The 27,132-nt window shown below is 43.4% G+C and overlaps 1 protein-coding gene across 2 annotated transcripts in view; it reads right to left on the bottom strand.

Annotated features, from left to right (window-relative positions):
* The window catches only part of RGS6 (regulator of G protein signaling 6), a 427,599-nt gene that overhangs the window by 105,072 nt on the left and 295,395 nt on the right, over positions 1–27,132 (bottom strand). For both annotated transcript variants that reach the window (XM_040332702.1, XM_040332703.1), the window contains exon 5: positions 17,936–18,042. In XM_040332702.1, the coding sequence (XP_040188636.1) occupies positions 17,936–18,042 (107 nt within the window). The remainder of the gene's footprint in view (positions 1–17,935; positions 18,043–27,132) is intronic.

The following is a 27,132-nucleotide window of genomic DNA, read 5'->3' as shown; positions in this document are numbered from 1 at the left end:
GGCCTCAAGTGTTACTCGCCACCAGTTGCCTCACCTAACCCATACACTGCCCCGCCCCTAATTCCACCCCTAAAAACGCCCTTGTAGATTATCTCTTGGAATGACACTGTTAAACGTTTTATGCCGCATCAAGTTACACAATTAAATATAACCAACAACAACTTTAACAAAATGGGACAGGGCACTGGGGCAAACCAGAGGGACATAGCACTGGGGCAAACCAGAGGGACATAGCCTTTTTTACTTCTGCAAATATTGCTCTTCCTCTTCTTATGTACAAGACTCCCTCCCCTCCTCCTCTGCCTTATCTCTAGAACCAGGTCTTTTCCCCCATTCTCTTGCTGTCTCCTCTGCAACCCCCATCCATCTTCCTCTCTCTCTTCCTCTCCTATTCTACCCACTCTCATAATCAGGAGCCCCTGTGTGCGGCTCCACACTTGCATGTCCCCACTTCCCCCTTTCATTGTCGGGCAGTGAGGAGAGGAGCTACAGCACAGTGGGAGGGAGTACAATCCAGCACCGAGATTCACACACCTGCATAGCCATTGACACCACAACACAGCGCACACTGACACCGCACAGCATACTGCCGCTCTCTTGTCAGGGCAACTCTTGGTGAGCGCTGTGCTGCACTGCCTACCTGGGACACCCAGAGTGGTGATAATCGCAGTCCTCCAGCTCACTTGTTTCTTCCTGCTCTCCAGCTACATTGGTCAGGTTGGGAAGCCAGGCTCAGAGAGGTCATACTATCAGGTCCCATGGCTTAACGAGAATTGTAAGGAGAGCACCTCTGTACTGCTCTGCATGTGTGCGGCTCACCCGACTACTTTTCCTGGGCACGCACCTTTCCTCTTTGGCTGCCAATCGCAGCGGGGCTCTAAGTGTAGGCACAGATTGGACTGTTGGTCATGCAGAACTGTTATCACTCGCCCCCAGCTTAAATCCACTCGCCAAATGCTAGCAGGCGAGTGGAAATTTTGAGGGCTGCCCTACAGTAAGAAACACTATGCAGGGAACCAGCTAGTTGTTAACCCCTGCATTTTTATAGCACTGATCGCTGTGAAAATGACAATGGTCCCAAAATTGTCAAAAGTGTCCGATGTATCCACCATAATGTCGCAGTCACAAAAAAATTAGATTGCCGCCATTACTAGTAAAAATTATAAAAATGCCATAAAACTATACCATATTTTGTAAATGCTATAACTTTTGCGCAAACCAATCAATAAATGATTATTGCGATTTTTTTTACCAAAAATATGTAGAAGAATAAGTTTCGGCCTAAACTGAGGGAATTTTTTTTTTTTAGATATTTTTTGGGGATATTTATTATAGCTCTATTTTTGTTTATAGCACAAAAAATAAAAACCACAGAGATGATCAAATACCACCAAAAGAAAGCCCTATTTGTAAGAAAAAAAGGACGTCGATTTTTTTTGGAGCCACGTCGCACGACCGCACAATTGTCAGTTAAAGCGATGCAGTGCCAAATCGCATGTTCTCTATCTAAATCAGTCGGAATTTCGGACAGAAAAAGTCAGATTGGGCATACACACGGTCGGAATATCCGATGAAAAGCTCCATCTGACTTTTTCCATCTGAAATTCCGACCGCGTGTACAGGGCATCAGTCTGCTGCAAACAAAGTGTGTCAGCTTGTATTTAAACTGGCCACTCTGTATGTACTGTAGCTTCTGACAGGCTGCATAAGAAACCATGTATCTCTAGAACCATAGGTCGTAGGATCCCCAAATTTGTTTTATGTTCATAGCTTTGTCTCACCTGCCTCCCCTGACTACACATGCCTGGTGACTGGCTCTCTATGAAGCCGGTTCACACATCTCCGCAGCGGCTCTGGTGTCAATTGCACAGGAGTCCTGTGGTCCTTTTCAAGTCCGAATTTGGGCTGAAATCGGACCTGAACCGGTGAATGGAGACACACCAGATCCCTGCTGTGAGCCACTCTGTGCTCTAGTGTGAACCCAGCCTCAGGCCCCATACACACGACGAGTTTCTCGGCAAAATTCAGCCAGAAACTCGGTTCAGAGCTGAATTCTGCCGAGAAACCCGGCCGTGTGTACACTTTCGGCCGAGGAAGCCGACGAGGACCTCGGCGTTCTATGGGAGAACTCGGCCCGCCGAGCTCCTCGGCGGCTCCAGGACTGAACACGCCGAGGAACTCGATGTGTTTGGCACGTCGAGTTCCTCGGCCGTGTGTACGGGGCCTCTAACTTTCCCTAGTCAAATAAACCCACAGTAAAGTTATAGCAATTACACTGATTTCAATATCTCTAAACTATGCTCTTTTAAAGCAGGAGTCCAGCCAACAATGAAAATAAAACATAAAATACTAAAACTAGCTTTTGCTGCAATATACACTTTTACTTTTTTTTTTTCCTGTCACCAGGTGTTAGCATCATTCAACTCACTTCTCTGAGATTAGCTAGTCCTGATCAGGCCCAGATAGTAACTGGGCAGTGAGTCCCGATTCACACTGGTTCTGTGCAGATTTTGCACCACATCCTAATTGCGAACCGATGCGGGTGTGTATGTTAAGTTAATAACACCCCAAAATGTATTCACAAAATGCAGTGTGATTTTCAGAATCGGATCGCATAGGTGTGAAGGGTCCTGCGTGTTTTTGGTGTGGATTCGGTGTGACTTGAGCCATACAAAATAATGGCTCAAATCGCACTGCTGTAGATTCGCATATGATTTGAACAGGAATGTGGTGCGATTCCTGTTCAAAATCACATGTGGTTCCTGCACCGCATAGTGTGAACCAGCACTGAAGGAGAATCAGCACAGTGCTGAGGTTATCTAATTCATTCTGCTTTCTCTTCCTATCAGCACGCTTCCTTTCAGCACATGAACTGATATTCTGCTAATCAGGGCAAATGGGGAAGCTGTCCTGGGCCCTGTCATTGTTGGGGGGCCCAAAGCTACTGCCTCAAACTTGCCAACTATCCCAGTTTACACTCCCTTGTCCCTTGAAGTTTTAGTTCTGTGCTGTGTCCTGATATCTCAGTGTGAAGTTATGTTACTAATGCTGCCCAGCTCTGGCCTGTTGTGTACAGATGAATCACCGGCAGACCCTGGGCCAGATTCTCAGAAGAGTTACGCCGGTGTATCTACTGATACACCGGCGTAATTCGAATTTCCCGCTGGCGTATCATTGTTTGGTATTCACAAAACAAGATACGCCGGATTTAGGCTAGGATCCGACTGGTGTAAATCACTTACACCGTCGGATCCTAAATGCAATACAACGCCGACCGCTAGGTGGCATTTATTTTCAGGTCTCATTTGTTTATGCAAATGAGCCTGATACGCCGATTCCCGAACGAATTTGCGTCGCGTAGCCGTCGCTTATGTCGTTTGCGTAAGCGTAAGGTTACCCCTGCTATATGAGAGGTAACCTTACGCCAGTCCGTCGTATGCCATGTTAAGTATGGCGTCTGGTCCGCGTCGTTTTTTCCCGTCGGGTACGTCGTTTTCCTAAGTCATTCTTGAATACGACTTTACGTCAATGACGCACACGTCGGCGTCATTGACGTTTTCCGTCGAGAACTGGAGCATGCGCACTGGGCTATTTTAAATACAAGCCGCCCCCTTTGAATTACGCGGGGATACGCCGGGCCATTTACACCACGCCGCCGAAAATTACGGAGCAAGTGCTTTGCGAATACGGCACTTGCTCCAGTAAGTTGCGGTGGCATAGTGTAAATGATTTACACTACGCCGGCGGCGTATCTACGAGAATCTGGCCCCCTGTGTTTACATGTATATACCGGCATTGATATGTAAATAGCGGTGACATTCATATGTAAATAGTGGCGGACCGGCAGCATTCATATGTAAATAAAGGTGGTATTCATATGTATATCAGCCCCCCCTCCCCCTGAGGTCATATCACTTCTGCTAAATGCTGCCCATTGGGGAGGTAAAGGGGCTCAAAGGTCCTGCCTACAACTGTGATCATTAAGCCTTCCATCAGCCTGTTCTGCAAAGGTAAAGAAATTTGTGGGAGGGAGGGTAGTGTGGGGTGTGCAGAGGTAGGCAGAGAATGAATTACAGTTTGGGGTGCACAGATGAGCAAGAAGGCAATGTATGGAGGTAAGGAAGGTGGGTGCAAAGATGAGCAGAGGAGACAGGTAAAGTTAAAGGGGAGGGGGATTGAAGTGTAGATGATGGGGAAGGTTTGGGGTGCAGAGGTTAGCATGGGTTTTAGGATGAAAAGGTGTATTGACAGGGTGGATAAAGGTGTAGGTCCAGTGTAGGGCAGCTTATTCATTTCAATGGGATGCTCTATACGCTACAAATGCGGAAGAAAATCGCAGATGCGTGAGGGTGTCATTAACAATTAATGGCACTGCTGTGTATCTGCTAAAGAGCAGCACGTTTCTGTGGTGTCAGGGAAGCGATTTTGCATGCATTCCCAACACACACACAAATGTAAATGTAGGCTAAATGTCTCAGTTACATTGGTGGTCAGTGTAAATCTTCTCATTACATTGGTGCTTGGTGCAGAGTCATTTCATTCACAGTAGTGGCCAGTGTGAATGTCCCCCTTACATTAGTGGTCAGTGTAAGTTTCTCCTTACATTGGTGGTTACTGTGAATGCTTCTATTACATTAGTGGTCAGTGTAAACCCCTAATACATTGGTGGCCAGTGTTGAAACTCCTCTTTATATTTGTAGTCGGTAAAAAAAATATCAGCATTGCCATTGATCACACCGTCCCCTCCCCCCAGCACTGCTACTGATTCCAGGAGTCCTAGGATCCCTAGGGGTTTTCTGTCCTCTCACCTCCCCAGTCCATGGTTTGCAGGCAGTGAGGAGATGATGTGCTGTAACCTCTAGCAACCAATCAGTAAGCAGTAATGATATGCAGTAACCTCTAGCAACCAATCAGTGAGCAATATCGATGTACAATAATCTCTAGCAACCAATCAACAAGCAGAAATCATGTGCTGTAACCTCCAGAAACTAAACAGTGAGCCGTAATGTGTGCTGTAACCTCTAGCAACCAGTCAGTGATCGGTAATGATACACAGTAACCTCTGGCAACCAATTGCAATCGCTGCCTGATGTGATTCAGTAAACAGATTTTGAGTCTAGCTGCTATTTATTGTATGTCTCAGAGCAGGTGGAGAGCAAAACTGCATGGAGGGTGGGGAGCAAGAAAATGTTTGCCCAGGGTCCAATCAATATTACAGACGGGCCTGGTCGCACCGTTTCAGACGTTGCCGGCAATACTTGGCAATTTGACATGTCAAGTCGCATATCAACACAGCCCGATGTGAACGTGGACTTAAGCATTTCATTCCATGTACCAAGTTTGACTGTAGGAGCTCCTCTGCTGAGCCCATCCCATAGGCTGGCAAGTTTTCCTGCTGAAAAAGCTTGTTGCATGGCTGTCATGCTGATCAAAAGATTTTGATGCCCTGAATCACTGACTTGAAATAAGTATGCAGATCAGAACTTCTGAATTTACGTGCTCCATGATTATTTGGTGGCTTAAAATCTGCTGAATTTATAAGATAAGCATGCTACCAGCTAACATTTTCAGAAAATGTTTTGCAATGGCAAACTCTGATGTCTTGTTTTAAATACAAGATGGTAGAGGTGGGTGACGGGTACATTGTGATGGATGCAGGGAGGTTCTAGCTTCCAATCACTAGCTTGTTAATATGAAATGTTAACCCTACAGCTCCCGCTCCCACCTTCCAGAACTGTGCTGCCTCCTGCTCTCCATTCTGCTGTACACCTGTATAAGGTAGGAAAGTGAGGCTAGGACAGAGCAAACTGTTATGGGGCAGAAGATACTACTGTGGGGGCAAGGGCAGAAGGCACTGTTTTTGTGGGGCACAGGATTAGTGTGCAGGAGCAGTGGACATTACTGGTGGGGGAGGGACACTACTGCAGGGTCAGAGGACACTGCTATGGGGGGTCAGAGGACACTACTGTGGGGGGGCAGAGTACATTACTGTGGGGGGATGATGTAAAGGGGGGAAGAGTATACTACTGTGGGGAATGATGTGAAGGGGCAAAGAACAGTATTGTGGGGGTGGATGTGTAGGGGTGCAGGGGATTCTACTGTGGAGGATGATGTGAAGGAGGGCAGAGGACACTACTGTGTGTGTGTGTGTGTATGGGTGGGGGATGTGATAGGGGGCAGAAGATACTTCTGTGACATGCTATGTGTTCTTCATGCTGTCTTTTTATTGGGGGCTTAATAGTTCATTTATATTTAAAAAAGGGGGTGCCCACACCCTGGGTATCTTTGATCTTTTCCATGTTGTCCAGGTAAATTTCCATCTCTCAAAGACTGCCTACCCCTGATCTAAAGCTTTTAGTTACATCTGTAATTAGGTAAACTCAAAGCTGTGGCGTTGAGGGTTAGAAAAGGTAAATGCTCTACTTGTAAGCTTCCTTTACCCGGTACCAGCATGATCCAAAGTTTCTTAGCCCACACAGTCACTTGTCGAGACATCAGTGTATGGTAGTAATAAGCATAAGACTGTTTATTCAAACAAAGGCAGAAAGAGATATACACTCAGGGGACAACCCCCCCCCTTCTTTGTATAACACAGGGCGGGGTAAAATACATTCAGTAACAAGAGACACACAGGTGTATTCAAACTTCTCATTAGTAGGCCGTCTTATCAGCAGGGAGGGCTTTTGGAGGAATTCCCCCCTCCCTCCACCCTACCTAATATTCTTCATGCTAGAAACACATATACATCCCATAATAGGTTGCTCCCAAGGCAGACACAAACAATAGAACCATGGGATACAGCCACACCTCAAATAATCTAGTAAAAAGTCTACAACAGTTTGAGACCAAGCTTATACAATATTCCAGTAGTTGGAAAGGTGGAATGTATCTTCATATTTTCTTGAGGATTATTGTTCAGAAATATTACTGTCCAAATTGAGAGTCCCTTCATTCTTTCAACACAAACCACAGTTATAGGACCCTGGATAACAGGGGTAAAAGGAAATGCTGAGTCCGGTGTGGTTAGGGTTGCCAACTCATCCCTTTAAAACAGAACACATATTAATTACACAGGTTCTGTGGCTGATTAAGGAGGTAATTAAACTCACTTGGTGCCTTATTTGCATTAAATTAGCCTCAGAACCTGTGTAATTAATATGTGTTCTGTTTTAAAGGTATGAGTTGGCAACCCTAGGTGTGGTTGTACTGGGAGTCTGGTTAGATCAGACCTGTCTGCTGTTCTCGGTCACCCTGTGCCCCTAATAGACACAGGGTAACAAAGCTGTTGTCAGCACTTCAGCTTTGGGGACAGCCATCTCCAGTGTTTCCGCTGCTAATTATAGGGTATGCTGCTGAACGTGTTCTAGCAGTTCCCTGTATGCTCTTTCCTTAGCAAGTATTTGAGATCAGGTTTAAGCTCTGAGACCCCTGCAAGACCGAGCATAGCCTCTCTGTATTAAGTATTATCCCCCAGTAGTGTCTTTTTTTAGGACCAACCCATTAAAAAGAAAATATGTAAAAGAGGGTATAGGGGAAGAGCAGGAAAACCTAAATCTTAATCCACAATTTGAGGGCAAACAATGTGGACTGTAAACATTTTCAACCTATCTACACATAATCTTTCTCCCCATGTCAGGGTTTGAACCCACCATACAACATAACCCTTTTCAATTATTCAAGGACTTAAATAACTGTATTAGGAATCTCACTTTGAAGAGATTTTATAATATCAAGTCTGATAAAAAAATGACAATGGGGTAGATTTTCATTTTTCCATTCCTGTTGAACCAAGCCTTGCATTTTGTGACATGGAAGATCTAGCATTTCTTGAGGAGCTATATTGTGAAGTTACCCACAATATGGAAGATGACCCGTTCCTACTCACCCAACATTCTAGCACCAACACACATCTCTTAAAGTGGATGTAAGCTCTCACATATACCCAGTGAAGTGAACATGCTCAGATGATACACAGAGATTAAACAAATCCTCCTACATAAGTTTTACAGGTATATCTGCTGTCCTCAGCTTTATATACTGTTTACAAAGTGCACAGTCTGTTAGAATTTTCTCTTCCTGATTCACCTGTGGGTGTGGATTCTTGCCATACACTGTGAGAAAGCTGATTCGAATTAAGGCACACACACCCTCTCCACATAGGCAGAAAAGGAAGAAACCCTCCCTGACACAAAAATCAGTCTGGTTTTATCACAGTTGACGGAGAACTTGTCAGAAGTTATCGTGCTGATAACAGAAGAACAGAGAAGGAGAAAGCCACGGGACTTTGAAGAGAGATAAGAAAACACTACAGATATATGTGCCCAGCTCAAATTTTATGAATGGGGTATAACCAGTTTGTTTCCCATATTGATTTTTATGTTTCTCATATAGACAACCTTATTATTATTTGGTACGGACCTGAAGGGCTAGTTGATGAATTTTTACATTACTGCAATACAGATATCAGTATCTGTGGTAACTCTAATTCCAATAGATTACATATTATTGATGTTAGGTTGACTGGTCTGTAGTTTCCAGGAATATATCTCTGCCTCTTTTTTGGATACTTGATACCACGGTTGCTTTTCTCCAATCATCTGGTACCAATTAGGAATATTGGTCTGGCTATAACATGGCTACATTCATTGAGAACTCTTGGGTGTAAGCCATCCAGTCCTGGTGGTTAGTTCATGTAGTGTTCACCCCAGGAGGGGCTGCTGAAAATATTCCCAGGTAAACCTGGCTAGTACACATGCTGTCAGTCACAAGCACACTTTCACACGCACGCTGACAATACAGGGGATTTATTTTTATAATGTATTGCTGAATAACTTGAAACAGGAGAGGGGATCAGGGATCAGAATACTCCAAACAATAATAGAAATAATCGGAGGATAGCTTCCCACTAATCTCTAAGCAGCCTTTTCTGGAGGTAAAATGGGATGGCCAGTATATCTAGGACTCTATAAACTCAATCCCAGTTAATAAAGCATCTTCTGGCACTTGGTTCTCATCTAGCGCTTGCACACCCAAGACTCCACAGAAAGATCTTTACTCACAATGTCCCAGGAGTTGTCTGCCACCCAGCATCCACAAGTAAGCTCCTCAGTGAAGAAGTCAAAAGATCCTTCTCCAGATCAGGACTTCAGGATAGTGCCCTCCAGCAAACATAATCCTTAAGCAATCTACTCCAGGCCCTCTGCCCAGTATCTGCTGAGGCCCAGACTGCTGTTTGTTGTATATAGTTAAATTTATTCAATATAGTTAATACTCCCCGTCGCTGTTATATTTACTGTTAGGCCCCGTACACACGAGAGGATCTATCCGCTGGAATTGATCTGCGGATCAGTTCCAGCGGATAGATCCGCTGGTGTGTACAACCCAGCGGATATTTTTCCGCAGATTTTTTTCGGGCCGACCGATTTCCAGCGGATACAAATTTCTTAGCATGCTAAGAAATCTATCCACTGGAATCGGCTCCAGCGGATCGATCCGCTGGTCTGTACAGACTCACCGGATCGATCCGTCCGAACCCATCCCTCGCATGCGTCGTAATGATTCGACGCATGCGTGGAATTCCTTATATGACAGCGTCGCGCACGTCGCCGCGTCATCATCGTGGCGACGGCGCGACACGTCATCGCGATGGGAATTCGGCGCGGATTTTGATCTGATGGTATGTACACTCCATCGGATCTAAATCCTCAGAGGATTTATCCGCGGAAACGGTCCGGAGGACCGTATCCGCGGATAAATCCTCTCGTGTGTACACGGCATTAAACTTTGTGCTGAATATTGTTTGCCTCCTGACTTATTGATCTGCTTTTATGTGACCTCCTAGCACCTGCATGCCCTGCTGTGGCACTAGAATATTCTAAATGTGAACCCATTATACATATCCTTCCTGACACAACTGGCTACAGTACAGAAACCTGAATTTAAATAGAACAGTGGTTACATATATGTGGTCAGTATAAAAGGATATACACAGTTGCATTCTCCTGTGTAAGGAAAAAAGAAGACATAGGAATTTGGTAACCTTAAAATATACATAAATAAATAATGGCAGATACAACAAATAAAGTCTTAGGGGGTAAAGCAATCCTGGAGTGGCATGGTGGGACACACATTATAGCTATTGAGATAGATATTGCCCTTGTCTGACCCCTGCTTACTTGCAGGCTAATTAGATGGGGCTTGGTAGATAGATGTTGAATATTAATATATGCAGAGTGTTGCTTTATGAAAAATACAGACAAGTATGTTTACAGCTTTTGATTTGTTAGTCATATTTTGTGCATACTTTTTTCTTCAATTAAAAATATTCTTAGACGCAAAAACACATTTAACTATGTTCAGAAAAATGTATTACACCCTTTTTATGTTAACATATACTTATTAATAGTAGGAATAAAAGCATTGCCTCTTTTGAATTTAAAACAATTATACACAAAATGTAAGGGAATTCTTATGGTTCTGATTTTTTGATTGTAATGTTTCCACCATATGCCTTCATCATCTACAAACCAATAACTTGTAACTTAAAAAATGCACTCTATCCTTGATTCTTTTATGAAGAGGGTTTTAGTGTGTTTTGCAATTCACATGTTTAAGCCTTTTGTAAGTGGTGTGGCCCTTCATATTGTTTGTGTGTTGCCTTAGAAAAACTAGGAGGTCAAATAAGGGGAGTTAGATATGTTTCTTGATTGCTTGTGTAAAGTTAAAGGCAGTGCATTAAACTATGAACGTGGAAGATTTTCACCCACCAGAACCCTCAGTTATCGAAGGTCAACTGTTCAATGCTACATTTGAATTCTGTTTTTGTTATTTACAATTAAAGGGGTTGTAAAAGAATTTTTTTTTTCCTAAATAGCTTCCTTTACCTTAGTGCAGTCCTCCTTCACTTACCTCACTCATCCTTCTATTTTGCTTTTAAATGTCCTTATTTCTTCGGAGAAATCCTCACTTCCTGTTCCTCTGTCTGTAACTCCACACAGTAATGCAAGGCTTTCTCCCTGGTGTGGAGTGTCGTGCTTGCCCCCTCCCTTGGACTACAGGAGAGTCAGGACGCCCCAGGACTCTCCCGTAGTCCAAGGGAGGGGGCAAGCATGACACTCCACACCAGGGAGAAAGCCTTGCATTACTGTGTGGAGTTACAGACAGAAGAACAGGAAGTGAGGATTTCTTAGAAGAAATAAAGACATTTAAAAGCAAAATCGAAGGATGAGGTAAGTGAAAGAGGACTGCACTTAGGTAAAGAAAGCTATTTAGGAAAAAAAATTGTACCTTTACAACCCCTTTAATCACCTTCACACCTATTGGCATGTCCAGGCCATGTGATTAACAACAGACCTGCAACGGTTGTAATTGACTTAACCTAGATGTGTCAGGAAAAAGACTAATAGTGAGTATAGCATGCTGTAACAAAAAAATAGCCATGTTTAAAATGAGGGCAGGTTTAAGACACACACATAGATATAAACAGACCCTGGTTTAGGATCCTGCTTCTATTAAGTGGATTTATATCACTGAAAACCCAGATAAAGTGTATCCATTGTTGGCTTTCTTTAAATAAAGGTCTTATGTTGATAGTCACTAAGTAGATGATAATCTGATATTGAACTGGGGCTGCAAGCAAGGGAGCTAAAAGGGGAGGCTGGGCAACTCAGGTTGCTCCAATTTCGCTCCAGAGTGATTTTTACCTTGTTGTGTGCGAAAAGGCACTCTACTTACAGTGGCAGTGCGTCCATAGAGAGCGCCGGAGCGCCGCCCCCTCTCGCTCCCGCACTGCCACTGAATAAAATACATAGATTCATGTATTGCATGCTACTGTGCAGTCTTTTCTGCAAATATCTCCTTAGCCATGTAGGTTAAGGAGATATTTCTTGCACCTACAGGTAGGCCTTAATCTAAGCGTACCTGTAGGTGCAAGTTGTCAGAGTCGGTTTACAACCTCTTTAACGGTCCTCTTCATTGCCTAACTTTCCAGAACATCAAAAACGTAAAATTGTATCAAATACTTAGCGTAATTTTCCTGTACGTTTCGGTATGTGGCTCATTACAAAGAATGGGGGTGGCTAGCTAGTCCTTTTTTATGCTATTCACTGGTCCCGAGGGAGTGGTCAAGGGGCAGAGCTCTATCTCTAGTGGTTTGGCGTCAGGAAAGAAAAATTACAGTAAGTACAATTTTCAGCTTTCTTGGAGTATGGTACAGGACACAGGATCTTTAGCCTTTAACCATGTGTTTATTGCAAGCGGCTCTTCTCAGCACTGTAAAAATTAAGCTGTAAAGCCGTGCAGATCATTTTTACTATACAGCCGATCAATGGCTCTAAAAAATTAAACTAAGATCATGGCTGAATTATCTTGGTATAACCACTTACTGACAGGCCATATATACAGTGAGGAAAATAAGTATTTGAACACCCTGCTATTTTGCAAGTTCTCCCACTTGGAAATCATTGAGGGGTCTGAAATTGTCATCGTAGGTGCATGTCCACTGTGAGAGACATAATCAAAAAAAAAAATTCCAGAAATCACAATTTATGATTTTTTAACTATTTATTTGTATGATACAGCTGCAAATAAGTATTTGAACACCTGTCTATCAGCTAGAATTCTGACCCTCAAAGACCTGTTAGTCTGCCTTTAAAATGTCCACCTCCACTCCATTTATTATCCTAAATTAGATGCACCTGTTTGAGGTCATTAGCTACATAAAGACACCTGTCCACCCCATACAATCAGTAAGAATCCAACTACTAACATGGCCAAGACCAAAGAGCTGTCCAAAGACACTAGAGACAAAATTGTACACCTCCACAAGGCTGGAAAGGGCTACGGGGAAATTGCCAAGCAGCTTGGTGAAAAAAGGTCCACTGTTGGAGCAATCATTAGAAAATGGAAGAAGCTAAACATGACTGTCAATCTCCCTTGGACTGGGGCTCCATGCAAAATCTCACCTCGTGGGGTCTCAATGATCCTAAGAAAGGTGAGAAATCAGCCCAGGACTACACGGGAGGAGCTGGTCAATGACCTGAAAAGAGCTGGGACCACCGTTTCCAAGGTTACTGTTGGTAATACACTAAGACGTCATGGTTTGAAATCATGCATGGCACGGAAGGTTCCCCTGCTTAAACCAGCACATGTCAAGGCCCGTCTTAAGTTTGCCAATGACCATTTGGATGATCCAGAGGAGTCATGGGAGAAAGTTATGTGGTCAGATGAGACCAAAATAGAACTTTTTGGTCATAATTCCACTAACCGTGTTTGGAGGAAGAAGAATGATGAGTACCATCCCAAGAACACCATCCCTACTGTGAAGCATGGGGGTGGTAGCATCATGCTTTGGGGGTGTTTTTCTGCACATGGGACAGGGCGACTGCACTGTATTAAGGAGAGGATGACCAGGGCCATGTATTGCAAGATTTTGGGCAACAACCTCCTTCCCTCAGTTAGAGCTTTGAAGATGGGTCGAGGCTGGGTCTTCCAACATGACAATGACCCGAAGCACACAGCCAGGATAACCAAGGAGTGGCTCTGTAAGAAGCATATCAAGGTTCTGCCGTGGCCTAGCCAGTCTCCAGACCTAAACCCAATAGAGAATCTTTGGAGGGAGCTCAAACTCCGTGTTTCTCAGCGACAGCCCAGAAACCTGACTGATCTAGAGAAGATCTGTGTGGAGGAGTGGGCCAAAATCCCTCCTCCAGTGTGTGCAAACCTGGTGAAAAACTACAAGAAACGTTTGACCTCTGTAATTGCAAACAAAGGCTACTGTACCAAATATTAACATTGATTTTCTCAGGTGTTCAAATACTTATTTGCAGCTGTATCATACAAATACATAGTTAAAAAAATCATACATTGTGATTTCTGGATTTTTTTTTTTTTGATTATGTCTCTCACAGTGGACATGCACCTACGATAACAATTTCAGACCCCTCCATGATTTCCAAGTGGGAGAACTTGCAAAATAGCAGGGTGTTCAAATACTTATTTTCATCACTGTATGTATATGCAGTGGTCAGCAAGTGGTTAAAAAAGCTGGGCCTTTCACTCCATGGCTTTGATGCATCATTTAAAAGTGTTGCAGCCTGCACCCTGAAATAGCCACAGGGGATCACACCACCATAAGAAAAATATAAATCGCGTTACCTCAAACACCCTTATTGCTAGACACAGGCGTATGCAAGTGGGTGATCTACAGTGATAAAAGTGAAAAGCCGGCTGCTATGTTAGGAGCGACCTCTAATGACCACTAGGGTGCAGCATGCAGCCACCTCAAAATCCCACACCAGTGATGGTGATGGTAATTTACAAGTGAAAACAAAAAAAATAAACGTAACAAACACTAGATCAAAAAGACATTGTCTAAATGTGAACTTTGGCTATAAATTAGTTAATAGTCCAAAATATTAACAGCAAAAAGTCCGTTAAACAGCAGATAGTGTGTCAAACACCCGTGCATCTGTCCCACATTACAGATTGGTTGTAAACGTGTCCAAAGGAAAACGTGATATCTCCTCCACCAAACTTATAAATTGGCCTCTTACCAAATTAGGAAGCTTTATAGAAGACTCTTGAAAAAAATGCCATGACATAAAAGAGGTAAGTTTGCGGGTAGAACTCAGTGCCCGTAGGTAAGAGAACTCGAAAGGAGACCAAATGTTGCAGCAAGTTGTATTAACGAGGGGGTAGTAACAAGCTGCGCCAGCTGAAACACTTAAAATGTACCGTATATAAGATATCTGTGTACATTGATGACACCCGACAGCATCTGGCAAAAGAAGCGGCTGGAAGACAGTCCTTCAACTGGGCACCGGAGAAAGGGAGGGCCGTTTACCGAGACACAGTGACAGTCCCTATTCTGTCCCTTTTCCACAGGAACCTGTCTCTATGCTAGACATTCTGTCCCAGACATCGGGGGGTTCTATTCTTGACATGACCACTGGCAAAATGCGTGCCAACTAATGGGGACAGTGCTATTTATTAGCACTGCTCACGCTAAAGATGGTTGCAGAGGTCAGCCAGGACAGCAGCATCAAACCGGACAGCTGCTCCCCTGAAGACACCTACAGAGGATTCATAGAAACATTGGTTCCTCTATCGCCCTAAACTGAGAAAAAAATTGCTTTTTTAAACAAAAAATGGGGATATTCATTATAGCAAAAAGTACAAAATATTGCTTATTTTCAAAATTGTTGCTCTATTTTTGTTTATAGCGCAAAAAAAATAATAATCACAGAAGTAATCAAATACCACCAAAAGAAAGCTCTATTTGAGGGGAAAAAAAGTTGTCAAATTTGCTTGGGAGCCACGTCGCACGACCGCGCAATTGTCAGTTAAAGCGATGCAGTGTCGAAGTGTTTAAGGGGGGTTGGGGGGGACTGTTGCACAATGAAGATTTTTTACCTTCATGCATAAACTGCATGAAAGTAAAAAACCTTGAGACTTAACAAGTCGCCCGGGTTCTAATGCATTTTATAATTGAACTGGGCCAACTGGGTAACCCATGTCTGCTTCAGGGCTCCCAGTTTTGAAGTCTTGACTTCACTATACCGTTCTGCAGTATTTACCACAAAAAGCTAAAAACACTTGGTAAATACCAGATGAACAGGCGTTGTCTTGCACCGGGAGGCCAGAGTCGAGCCCAAAAGCCAGTGTTCCAGAGTCATGGGCAGGAATGCTTACAAGAAGCGTTTGATACAGGTCCGTGTCCCATTTGGCACCTTTGGAAGAGCGGGTTCCTGGTCTGATTGTCACTATAAGTATATATTGCATAAATGGCATGTATAGCCACACAACTCCACAATTCTCTTTTTTAGTGGTAATAGGTAGGCAGTTCTGTGCATTTCTAGGAGTGTACAGATATGCTGGTAAGTACAGGGTAAAAAGGTTTTCACTGTCACCACCCTAGGGCCCGCAGTGATGGTAAGAGAGCAAGGTAATATAGTTAAAATGTATAAGGGGCCATCCCATAATTGGCAGCAGAGGCGCACTTCACAAGCATTTTACAAAGGGTATCATTAATGGATCTGGAACTGGCACGTAATTTTTTTTCCTGAGTACCTTAAGTGAAATTGGGAAACCATCCGGGCTGCACGTCAGTTGCAAGGGAATAAGACGTATTCTCCTTCAGCTGATGCACAGACTGGATGGTTTCACAATTTCACTTGAGGCTGATCCATCAATAATACCCTTTGTAAAATGCTTATGGTGTGCATTTACCTCATGCTCTACCCCCACTGCAGGTCCTACTTTTTTGCCCTGTACTTGCCCACATATCTGTACACTCCTGAAAAAACGGAACAACTTTCTAAGAAATACATCAAGACGAACTGCCTATATCAGTGGTTCTCAACTCCTGTCCTCAGGACCTACTAACAGGCCAGGTTTGTAAGATAACTGAAATACATTACAGGTGATATGAATTGCTGCTCAGTGATTGCAATATTTTAGTAGCATCTCCCCAAGGTAATACTTAAAATCTGGTCTGTTAGTGGGTCCCGAGGATAGGAGTTGAGAATCACTGGTCTATATTATACTGCTCAATTGAGAATGAGGGAGGTGTTTGATTATGTATACCAGTCATGCAATATGTACATGTAGTTGGTAAAAATGCAATCTAATTGCATATACTGTATGGGTTCTTTGTATGTTCTTAACAATAAAGTATTAATGCCATTTTACGGCAATTGGTTTATTTTTTTTTTTACATAATTGTGTGAATGTATGGACTGTGCACCGCATCCCTGAGGAAGCCGGCCAAGTACACGGAGCCCTAAAGCCCATCAGCTATCCAAAAGAGCAAACACTTAATTTACTTGACATACAGAATGGGATATAAGATAGGAAACTAAAAAGGTCTTATATTTAAACATCCTCAGTATGTCTGTCTATTTCAGGCTTGGAGCATCATCAAATAACAATTATGATTAATGGTCACCTTAATAAAAGTTCATACTAGTTTCTCATTTGTCTTTGCATATCTTAGAATCTGGACATAACACCTTACTTTGAGCCAGATAATACAACTCTTTATATATACACACAATAACACTAGGTGAAGGTTTCACAGTTTGTCCTGTGGAAGCTCACAATCTTATAGTTCTTTTTCATTGCCAAAAAAGGAGTGGATTCCTGCAATGATAGAAAGCCTTACCACTACCCACTGCAGTTTAGGGGACCTTCCACCGCTTTACACAGGCCCACAATCCAAATAGGCAATGCACAAACACCACAGAATGCTACACACAGCCAAATCATCTGGGCACACATTGAGCAAAAAGTGGCACTAGCTGAGAGATCTTTTTTTAATGCTAAGATTACAAGATGAACTTTTATACTACATTTAATTCAGGGTGTCTACATTACAGAACATCTAGTTTGTAGAACATGCTCTGCTTACTAATCAGAAAGACCAGCACTATTTTTCCATTGCTGAACGCCTCCAACTAAAAATCTGTCATTTGTTCTGGTGGTGTTTGGGGAAGATGAAATTCCACTGAATATTTTTACTATTCAAAGCATTACAATAAAATGAATTGTGGAAAACCTGGTGCATATAGTAAACAAGGTAGGAAGGAAGCCTCTATATATTCCCTGTTGTGATGGACAGATCTTTCAACTGTACCTACAGTGGCTACAGTAAAAAGCATTTCCATGTGTGGTTAATAAAGACATTTTGAGTGCACTTCTTATAATTTTTACTTTGATTTATTTTTCATCCTTGTATCAAATATGTTTTATAATCCGTGTATTTTGTGAGTACAAATATACCTGAAAATATTGAATTTTACAGATCCATAATGATCCCTTGAGATAATAAGAAATTATCACTAATATATTTATAAATTATGTGTTACAGCAGAAAAACATTTAGCTTTTCTCAGTGTCAAGCATTTTACTATTGCAAGTTATTGCATGATTCACTTACTTGAAAACGATAGAAGGTCCCATCATCCTTCAGTGTGAGGACATGATCTGATATGGGGAAGATGTAACCTTGGGCTGCTATAAGGCTTCCTAAATGTATTGCTTCCACTGAAAAAGACAGTATAGTATAGTTAGTTCAGGACATTCACTTTGAAAACAAATAAAACAAGGCATTGCAATCTGTGATGAATAAATGTTAGAACTATGTAACTTAGGAATGTGCTATCACCTTTAGTACCAGAGTTTGACTGTTAACAAACTAGTAAAGCAGCCACTGTATCCCACTGTATCCCATTGATCCACTGTGAAACTAACACTTGTAATCACTCTTCTGGAGTATCTGGAGTGCCAAGCTAGAGACCCAGCAGAGAAGCAGGGGTGACACTTGAGGAGGATACTTAGGTGAAGATTGGAAGAGCTCAAGGGATTCGCTGGCAGTGAATCAGCAAGTCTAGTGAGAGAGACTGGGACCTCAGTGGGTTGAGAACCTACAAGAAGTCACTGTGTAGAAAGTTGTGTTAGGAACTGTTCTAAGACTATTGCCATAGGAGACAGCATTTCTAGACACTACGTCTTGCTGGATGCCTCTCCCTGCATGGCTGTCTACCTGTAGAAGTCTCATGCCGCCTACACACGATCGGTTAAACCGATGAGAATGGTCTGATGGACCGTTTTCATCTGTCAAAACCGATCGTGTGTGAGCGCCATTGGTTATTTAACCATCGGTTAAAAAAAAGCAAACTTGTTTTAAATACTCGCGTTCGTTTTGGAGATGGCACATTCTACATTTTTAAAATTAGATTCTTGTTTATTGCAGCGCATTTTTTTCTTCGTTCTATTGCTAGAATAAAGACGTTGTTTTGCTGATGGTATTTTGACAGAGTTCTCCCATACTGACTTCTTTTATTTTTGGCTTGTGATCTCATGAATAATCCTTTTTTTTCAACAAAAAAAAACCAGATCTCCACATTTCTTTTTTTTTTTGTAAATTTTAAATTTCAGGTGTTTCTTTTTATCAAGTTATCACACCAAAATCCCCCCCCCCCCAAGGAGGTTGTGTCCTTTGTAAATTACACAATGTATTTATGAAATATTTTATGGCTATTCACCAGAAAAACACAATAGACAAGTATTTAACTTAAATTAAATCTCCATTTATTCAGGTTCAAACAATTAAACATGAAGGGCAACAATTGATCACTCAGCCAAATCTATGTAGACTTTGGAGCCCAAAGGCTCATTCCACCATGATAAACATCAAAATCAATAACCTCTAATTGGGGTCACAATGTACTCCCCAAATCCCAGAGATCAGAAGCAGCAGCAGATGTCATACCTAACCTCAAGCTGTGTTACTACAACAACAACCTCTGTTTTCTGGCAGATCAGCTTGAAGTCACGGATTCATTTTCTGGTCTTCCTTGCAGCCTTCCTTCCACGGCTCCCTCCACGGCCCCTTGCAGGTGGTGAGAATGTGGCAGCAGGAGGAGGAGACTGGGCCTGGGCACCTGCTGACTGTCACTCAGCCCAGCCTCCTCCTGTCTGCCACTCACCCCTTCCTCCTCCTGGCTGTCTCTTCCGGAGCCTCCTCCTCTTGGCTGATCTCTTCCTGTGTCTAAAAAAGGGACATGTTTTTTTTTGGCTTCATCAAGCACACACATTTTAAAGCTCATAACTGTTGCATTTTTTTGTTAGTTTTTTTGGTAAATTGAACAGACTCTCATTCTGACCCCTGCAGTTGGCATCCCTGTCACTATATTTTCTGCCCACGACTTTTGTTTGGGTTTTTAAGCTTTCATTTTGGTTCAAAAAACATCTTGTTAAACCAAAAATTATTTGAGGCCAAGAAATATGTTGTAAACTACTATACCTGACTGAAGATTTTCAGATCTGTTCAGATCTGGCTCCTCAATCTCAGCCACCTCTGCAGGGGTGGCGGGAACAGTGGAAGGAATGCTGGAGGGAACGGTGGAGGGAAGGGTGGAAGGAATACTGGAAAGTGATTCTCTGGCCTCGATCTGATCGTACAGAAAACAGAGGTGTTTATAGTACCACAGCTTGGGCTCCTGTACTTCATCTGCTGCTGCTCCTGACCTCCGAGAAGCACGGACCTGTATCAAACGCTTCTTGTAAGCATTCCTCATGTTATTGATTTTATTGTTTATCATGGTGGAAGTTAGCTCTGGTATCCATGTGTGCATATAAGTGACCAATTGGTCAATTGTTGCCCTTCGAACATTCTTGTTAGAATAGGATGGATTTTTGATTACCCACAGGTTTTTAAAAGTGCAATATTTGTCGATGAATCGCATCATATTCTCTGCCAGGGCCCGTTGTCGCTCATCCATTTTTTGCAGCTCGTCAGCAAGGTAGGTGCTGTAGCCCTCAACAGGGTTAAGGGGGCCCTCATGATGGAAGCTGCCTCCCTAATGACCTGCAGACACTCTTCCTCCAGCTGGGACATGCGCCTCTGTCTTTTTTTTGTGTTTGTCTTCAAAGAAATATGGTCTGGCATAGCAATGGCCCCCCTACCAGTGAAGTACTCCACGTATATATCACGGGCATCTCGAGCAGTTCGGGGGGCCAATCCAGTACGACCAGTGTCCAGGCCAGTCAGGTTCTCAGATGATTGTCTGGTCTCAGGCCCAATGTTTGAAAGGTAGGTCTCTGAATGCCTGCACAAATAATTATGAAAAATGCAGCAGAAAAAATGACAGTGTTCAGTTTATAGTCCGCCATGTGGATGGCTGTCTGGAACAGCCGGAATCATCTGGCCATTATCCCAAAGGCATTCTCGACAACCCTCTGGGCTCTGGCCAGCCGGTAATTAAAATCCCTCCTCTCCGGGGTGAGAGTCCTCTGGGGAAACTGACTCATGAGGTGTGGTCCAAGCCCGAAAGCTTCAATCAGCGACAAAAAACACAAAAGGGAGTCCCTCCACATTGTCTTCATCCCGTGGCAGGGCCAGGCCACCAGTCTGGAGACGGTGGGCAAACTCCATCTGCGCAAAGACTCCACCGTTTGACATCTGGCTGTTCTTCCCCACGTTCACATACAAAAACTCATACTGTGCCGACACCATCAACACAATACTATGAAAACCTTTGTAGTTGAAATAGTATGACCCCGAACAGGGTGGCGGCACTATGCAGACGTGTTTCCCATCTATTGCCCCTCCACAGTTAGAGAAGTCCTACCGCTGGGCCAATTGGGAAGTCACAGTCTGCCATTCCTGTGGCGTGGAAGGAAACTGTGGAGTCAAACAAAAAAAAAATTGTACTTTGGCACATAAACATTGCAATCACAATACAAAGACATCCTTGTCCAACATCAGTATAACATTTATTAGTGGAGTGCTAATAGGCCCAATTATCAGACTCCTCACCCCTCTGATGTGCCATTAATCATTTTAAGGGGGGGGGGCAGAACTACAATGGAGCGGACAAAAAAAATTGAAAACAGACTAGGCTAGGTGTGTTTGGGCCTAGGATAGCATGCTGGACAGGTTAGTGAAGGGAAATATGCATGTAGGCCAAAAAAGGAGCATTCAAAACTTAAAACATGCATGGGGACAAAGGGGACATTCACAGCATATTACAATCATGGTAATTAGGGAATGATGCACGATATACAAGACATTAGCATAAATTTAAGACATATATAGATTGTGATGTGAAAGGAGACAACTTACCTTAATATAGACCTTCTGTATCACTTGCATGATGGAAGAACACTTAAAACAGAAAGCAACCAAGTACAACAAGGTCTGTATAGAACAAACTGAAAAACAGCAATCGAGCAGACAGGAACGCACTGCAAAACAGATACGACCTGACTGCAAGCACTGAAAAACAGATATGAACCCACAAGCCCAAACTGAACCCGAGAAAACGATCTTTAAAGCATGGAGACTGAAAAGCGCGAATCGGCTCAAACCAAACTTTTACTAACACGCAGTAACACAGAATAAGCAAGAGCAGCCCCAAGGGTGGCGCCATTGGATATGACCTTCCCCTTTATAGTGCCGTCGTACGTGGTTTACGTGACCGCGTTCTGACACGATCGTTTTTTTAAACGATTGGTGTCTGGGCGTGATGGACCATCAGTCAGCTTCATCAGTTAACCGATGAAAACGGTTCATCGGTCCGTTTTCATCAGATGGATTGATCATGTGTACGCGGCATCAGAGTCTGCTAATTAACATTGCAACTACCTAAGGGTGTCCTGGCACTAACAATCTCTCCCAAAGTTCTGTTCAAGAGAAATAAAATCTCTTTGCATTCAAAAAGTGTCTGGTGCCAATGAATCTATTTTGCATTACACCCACTATGCTTTACAACCCACATTATACGGAAGGATGTCAGCAGCTCTTGGCTCTGGAGGTTCTCATTAGACTAAAGGAGGCCTGAGATCTTTCTACATTTGGCGCCAAACATGGGGCAAAGGCATTATCCTCGCAGCAGTCACCCATAGAAACCAGCTACAGCTCCACCAGGATTTCATCTGGCTCCGTGGGAAGGTGACAAGTAACATCTGTACTTCTCATCGACTGTGTTATTGTGCATACTAACAATGTGGGGAAGAACCAACAAGTCTCATTGCTCATGGTAGAGGATCAGCCTGGTCTTTTGACACTTCCCGTCAGCGCTGTGAGGGTTAAAACAGACTTCATAATGGACTCCAATACAGTTTTGGCATGCCGCAGTGAGAAGAAGGCGGGCATGAAAGTTTCCAGAAAGTATTTGCACCAATCTGTTGGCAGGGGGTGGCGTTCCTGCTCTGCAGAGGAGGATAAAGAAGTGCTGCCACGTGGGCCTGGTTGTGGGTTGGAGAGAAAGATGGCGCAGTTCGTAAGCAAGATGGCGGATTGGAAACTACACAAGGACCATGAGCTATGTGAGTCATATAGGCCTATTTCACTAATTAATGTGGATGCTAAAATCCTAGCTAAACTTTTAGCTGCTCGTCTGAATAAGGTCATAGCTTCAATTATACATCCTGATCAGACAGGTTTTATACCAACCCGTTCAACGGCAATAAACTTAAGAAGACGCTTTACTATTTTACAAACTGAAGGGCCCACTCCTGACACCAGAATAGTGGTGTCATTAGACACACATAAAGCTTTTGACTCAATTGAATGGCCATATCTGATAGCGGTCCTTGGTCGGTTTGCATTTGGTCCCAAATTTATAGCTTGGATGAGACTATTGTATGCTGCACCAGTGGCTCGTCTGTGGGTGAACAATATTGTTACGGAGCCCTTTGAGTTAGCTAGAGGCACTAGGCAGGGGTGCCAATTGTCGCCCCTGCTGTTTGCCCCTGCTATAGAACCTCTGGCGGCCCTCTTGAGGGCGGATGAAGAGATCAGGGGCTGTACTATTAATGACAGGGAGGAACAAAACATCACTCTACGCTGACGACATGCTGCTGTACTTAGCTGAAGCTGAGGGCTCCTTAACAAATGCATTGGATAGAATCTCTGGATATGGAAGTACTCTGGATTCAAGGTGAACTGGAGTAAGTCTGTGGTCCTCCCATTTTCCCCCGAATATGCGCCTCTAATCCCCCCGGGGATCCCATTACAGGTGGTCCCCTGCTTTCGATACCTGGGAATTGAGATACAACTGCCACTGAATACATATATAAAGAATAACTTGCTCCCGATGGTGGCGCGCCTCAGGGAGAGTCTGCAATTCTGGAGTACGCTGCCCCTTAACCTCCTGGGTAGAGTAAATATATTCAAAATGATTTATCTCCCTAGATTTCTCTACGTGCTCTGGCATGCGCCAATATACATACCTAAGAAGCAGTTTACGGATATCAATGCGTTGCTTCTCCCCTTCCTATGGGGAGCTAAACCAGCTAGGGTGTCCTTGGATACCTTATATTTGCCGATACGGGTGGGAGGGTTGTCATTACCAAACTTGCAGTGCTACTATCTTGCGGCTCAGTTGACGCATGTGCATTGGTGGGGCTTCCCGAGGTTGCAAAATGCCTTGGTGGCTACCCAGGCAGCTCAGGTGCATTCCTATGAGGCCCTAATTAATGTTCTGTATCGGAATGGCCCATATCGGGTACAGGGTGCGGGTATACTGAAACTGTCTTATAAGATATTTCATATGTGCACTACGAGCATGGGAGTTGCCAGCCTGTCTGGTTCTCCGAATGCCCCATTGTGGCACAATCCATAGCTGAAGGAAATATGCAAAATCCCAGATGGCGCATGCTGGGCTGTGTACGGAGTCAAGTATGCCCACCAATTGTTTAGGGACGGAAGGTTCAGATCGTTTGTGGACCTGAAGTCTGAATATAAACTGCCCAATAATTAATTTTTCCGATATCTGCAGCTGCGTCATGCAGCGCGGGCCCAATATGGGGGGGGGGGAAGAGGTGTTACTTCTCCCTTCCTGTACGGAGAAAATGATAGCTGAAGAGGATCATTCTAAGCTTGTCTCTAGATATTATTTTTCCCTGCTGACATCCGCTTCTGCCAGAATGGAGAGGGTGGCGGTGCAATGGAAGGCTGATGTTCCATCCTTGTCGGATGAGTCCTGGGTCGAGGCACTGGATTCGTTGCTGCCATCAATGTTGTCAGCACAAGACAAGCTGATACAATTGAATTATTTGCATATAATTTATTACACCCCGCAATGCTTACATAAGATGGGAATGCTGGATACGCCGGAGTGTTATAGATGCAGAGGTGCAGTGGGCGACTTTTTTCACATGGTGTGGCTGTGTCCCCATGTGGTGAGATTCTGGAAGGCGATTCTGCAGTATCTGGAGGATACTCTGTCCCTCCCGAATATCTATTCTCCAGGCAGGTACCTGTTGGGGGATCTGGAGGAAGAGGGGTTGTCTGAATCAAGGAAGGCGCTGTTCTGTTATGCCAAAAAGGCAATAGCTCTCAGATGGAGGGACCCGGCCCCTCCTTCACTGCAATATTGGATGGGCCTAGTGAACCAGTTGGTGCCAATGTACAAACTGACCTACACTGCTAGAGGTTGCCCCAAAAAATTTGAGAAAGTTTGGGCGGAATGGCTGAAATTTTCTTCTAACTATGTTGAGGTGGAATAAGAAGTGAATGTGATACTGGGATTAGATTGATGGGAGGTGAGCAGATAACCGATCAAAGAATTCTTACAGGCGACGGAAGAGGACATCCCCCCTCCCGCTGCCATCCAGTGCTTCTCTGGGCTCTCCCGTGCCATCAAGGACCCAGGGAAAGAATCGCCCACCAGCAGATGACGACCATAGAGATTTCTGGTGACCGATTGGTCACCAGTCATTTCTATGACCGTCAGAGGCCCGGGCGTAGTGTTATGACGTCACGTCCGGGCTGTGATTGTAAACTGATAAGCATGAGATTGTGATTTTTTATTTTATTTCATGCTTTCCAGCCTGGGGGAGAGATGTGGGGTCTTATTCTCCATAAAGAGGACCTGTCACACACCATTCCTATTACAAGGGATATTTACATTCCTTGTAATAGGAAAAAAAAGTGATAAAAAAATGTAAAAGAGAAAGTGTAAAAATAAAAAATAAAGTAAAATAAACAATAAAAAACAAAAAATTTAAAACGCCCCTGTTGGAGAACCAAACATGGCTTAATCATAGGTCTGGACTTTACAGTAAAAGCTTGGTAACATATCAGAATTCGCATAACAAAGGTCTAGGACTAAGCCACCTGGTGTGACTAGAAGCTTCAAAGGGAGGAGAAGGAATGGCTTGGCGTTCTCTGATTGGACAGGCAAATGTAGGTGGTTTTGGGTGAGGGGGAATGTTTGTTGGTAAAAGCACACACCGGAGAGTAAGTTTTCCCTTTTTGGTCTACCTCTTGGATCCTGCCACATGCTCATGAGAGCTCTAGGCTCCTTGATGAAACCATGTGTGATAAGTATCTTTGAATTTCTCTTGTATATATGTATTGTGCTGTTTAATGTGTGAAGTTGGAATATCTCTATGTTCTTGGGAATAAACAAAAGATGTTAATTATACCAACAGCAGTGTGTGTGTCTTAACAGACTAGCTAGTTATAGGCGTAGACCAATGAATCCAGTTCTGCAATAGATAGGAGGGTATCCGTAAATATATTTCGGGATAATAATCTAGTTATATTTAATAGCCTTGTAAAGTGAGACAGATTCTACAGCCCCTGTCCCCGGTAGCTCGCGCTCAGAAGTGAATGCACACGTGAGACCCACCCACATATGTAAATGCCGTTCAAACCACACATTTGAGGTATCGCCGCATGCGTTAGAGCATGCACAATAGTTCTAGCACTAGACCTCCTCTGTAACTCTAAACTGGTAACCTGTAAAAAAATTGCATCACCTATGGAAATTTTTAATTACCGAAGTTAGCGCCATTCCATGAGTCTGCGCAATTTTAAAGCATGACATGTTGGGTATCTATTTACTTGGTGTTACATCATCTTTCACATTAAAGAAAAAAATTGGGCTTACTTTACTGTTTTGTTATTTTTGAATACATGAAACAGTTATTTCTTCCAAAAAAATGTTGTGCAAATTTTTGCAATGACCTCCATTTTATTCCCTAGGGTGTCTGCTAAAAAAACATATATAATGTTAGATGGTTGTGAGTAATTTTATAGCAAGAAAAATGATGATTTTTACATGTAGGAGAGCAGTGTTAGAATAGGCCCAGTATGGAAGTGGTAAAAAAATAAAAAAATAGTCCCGTGGTGTTTATCCTTCTTCAATCACGGCACAGGAGGAACAGAATAATAGGGAAAAAAAGCTTGATGGGAGGCGTCCTGCCAACTGCTGTCTTTTCCTGGTGACCTGCTGACGTAACCAGGTGACCCCGGCCCCATCTGATGGCACATGATGTCAGAAGGAGTGGGGTCACTCGGTTACGTCGCCGGGTGGCCCCGCCCTTGCCTTTATAACAGCGAAAAGACAGCAGTCGGCGTGATGCCTCCCATCGAGGAGGAGCTTCTTTTTTTCTATTTTTCGGGTCCATCCATTTTTTCTAGGTTCCCTCAGTCAGTGTTAGTACTTTGCAGAGACAGGGCTTAGGAAAGCTGTTGTCTTCTTACACTTCAACAGACTGGAAAAACATCCTCAGCATTGCAATTAGCTGAGGTAAAGTTGCTTTGGATTCCACTTCTGTGTCTTATTGAAGATTAAAGGTGCCTCTGGATGTTTTCCAAGTCAGCAGGTGACCATACTG

This window comes from Rana temporaria, chromosome 13 (assembly GCF_905171775.1).
Source record: "Rana temporaria chromosome 13, aRanTem1.1, whole genome shotgun sequence".
NCBI classification, from domain to species: Eukaryota; Metazoa; Chordata; class Amphibia; order Anura; family Ranidae; genus Rana; species Rana temporaria.
The sequence above is the reverse complement of the archived record's forward strand: the minus strand, read 5'-3'. Positions and strand labels throughout refer to the sequence as shown.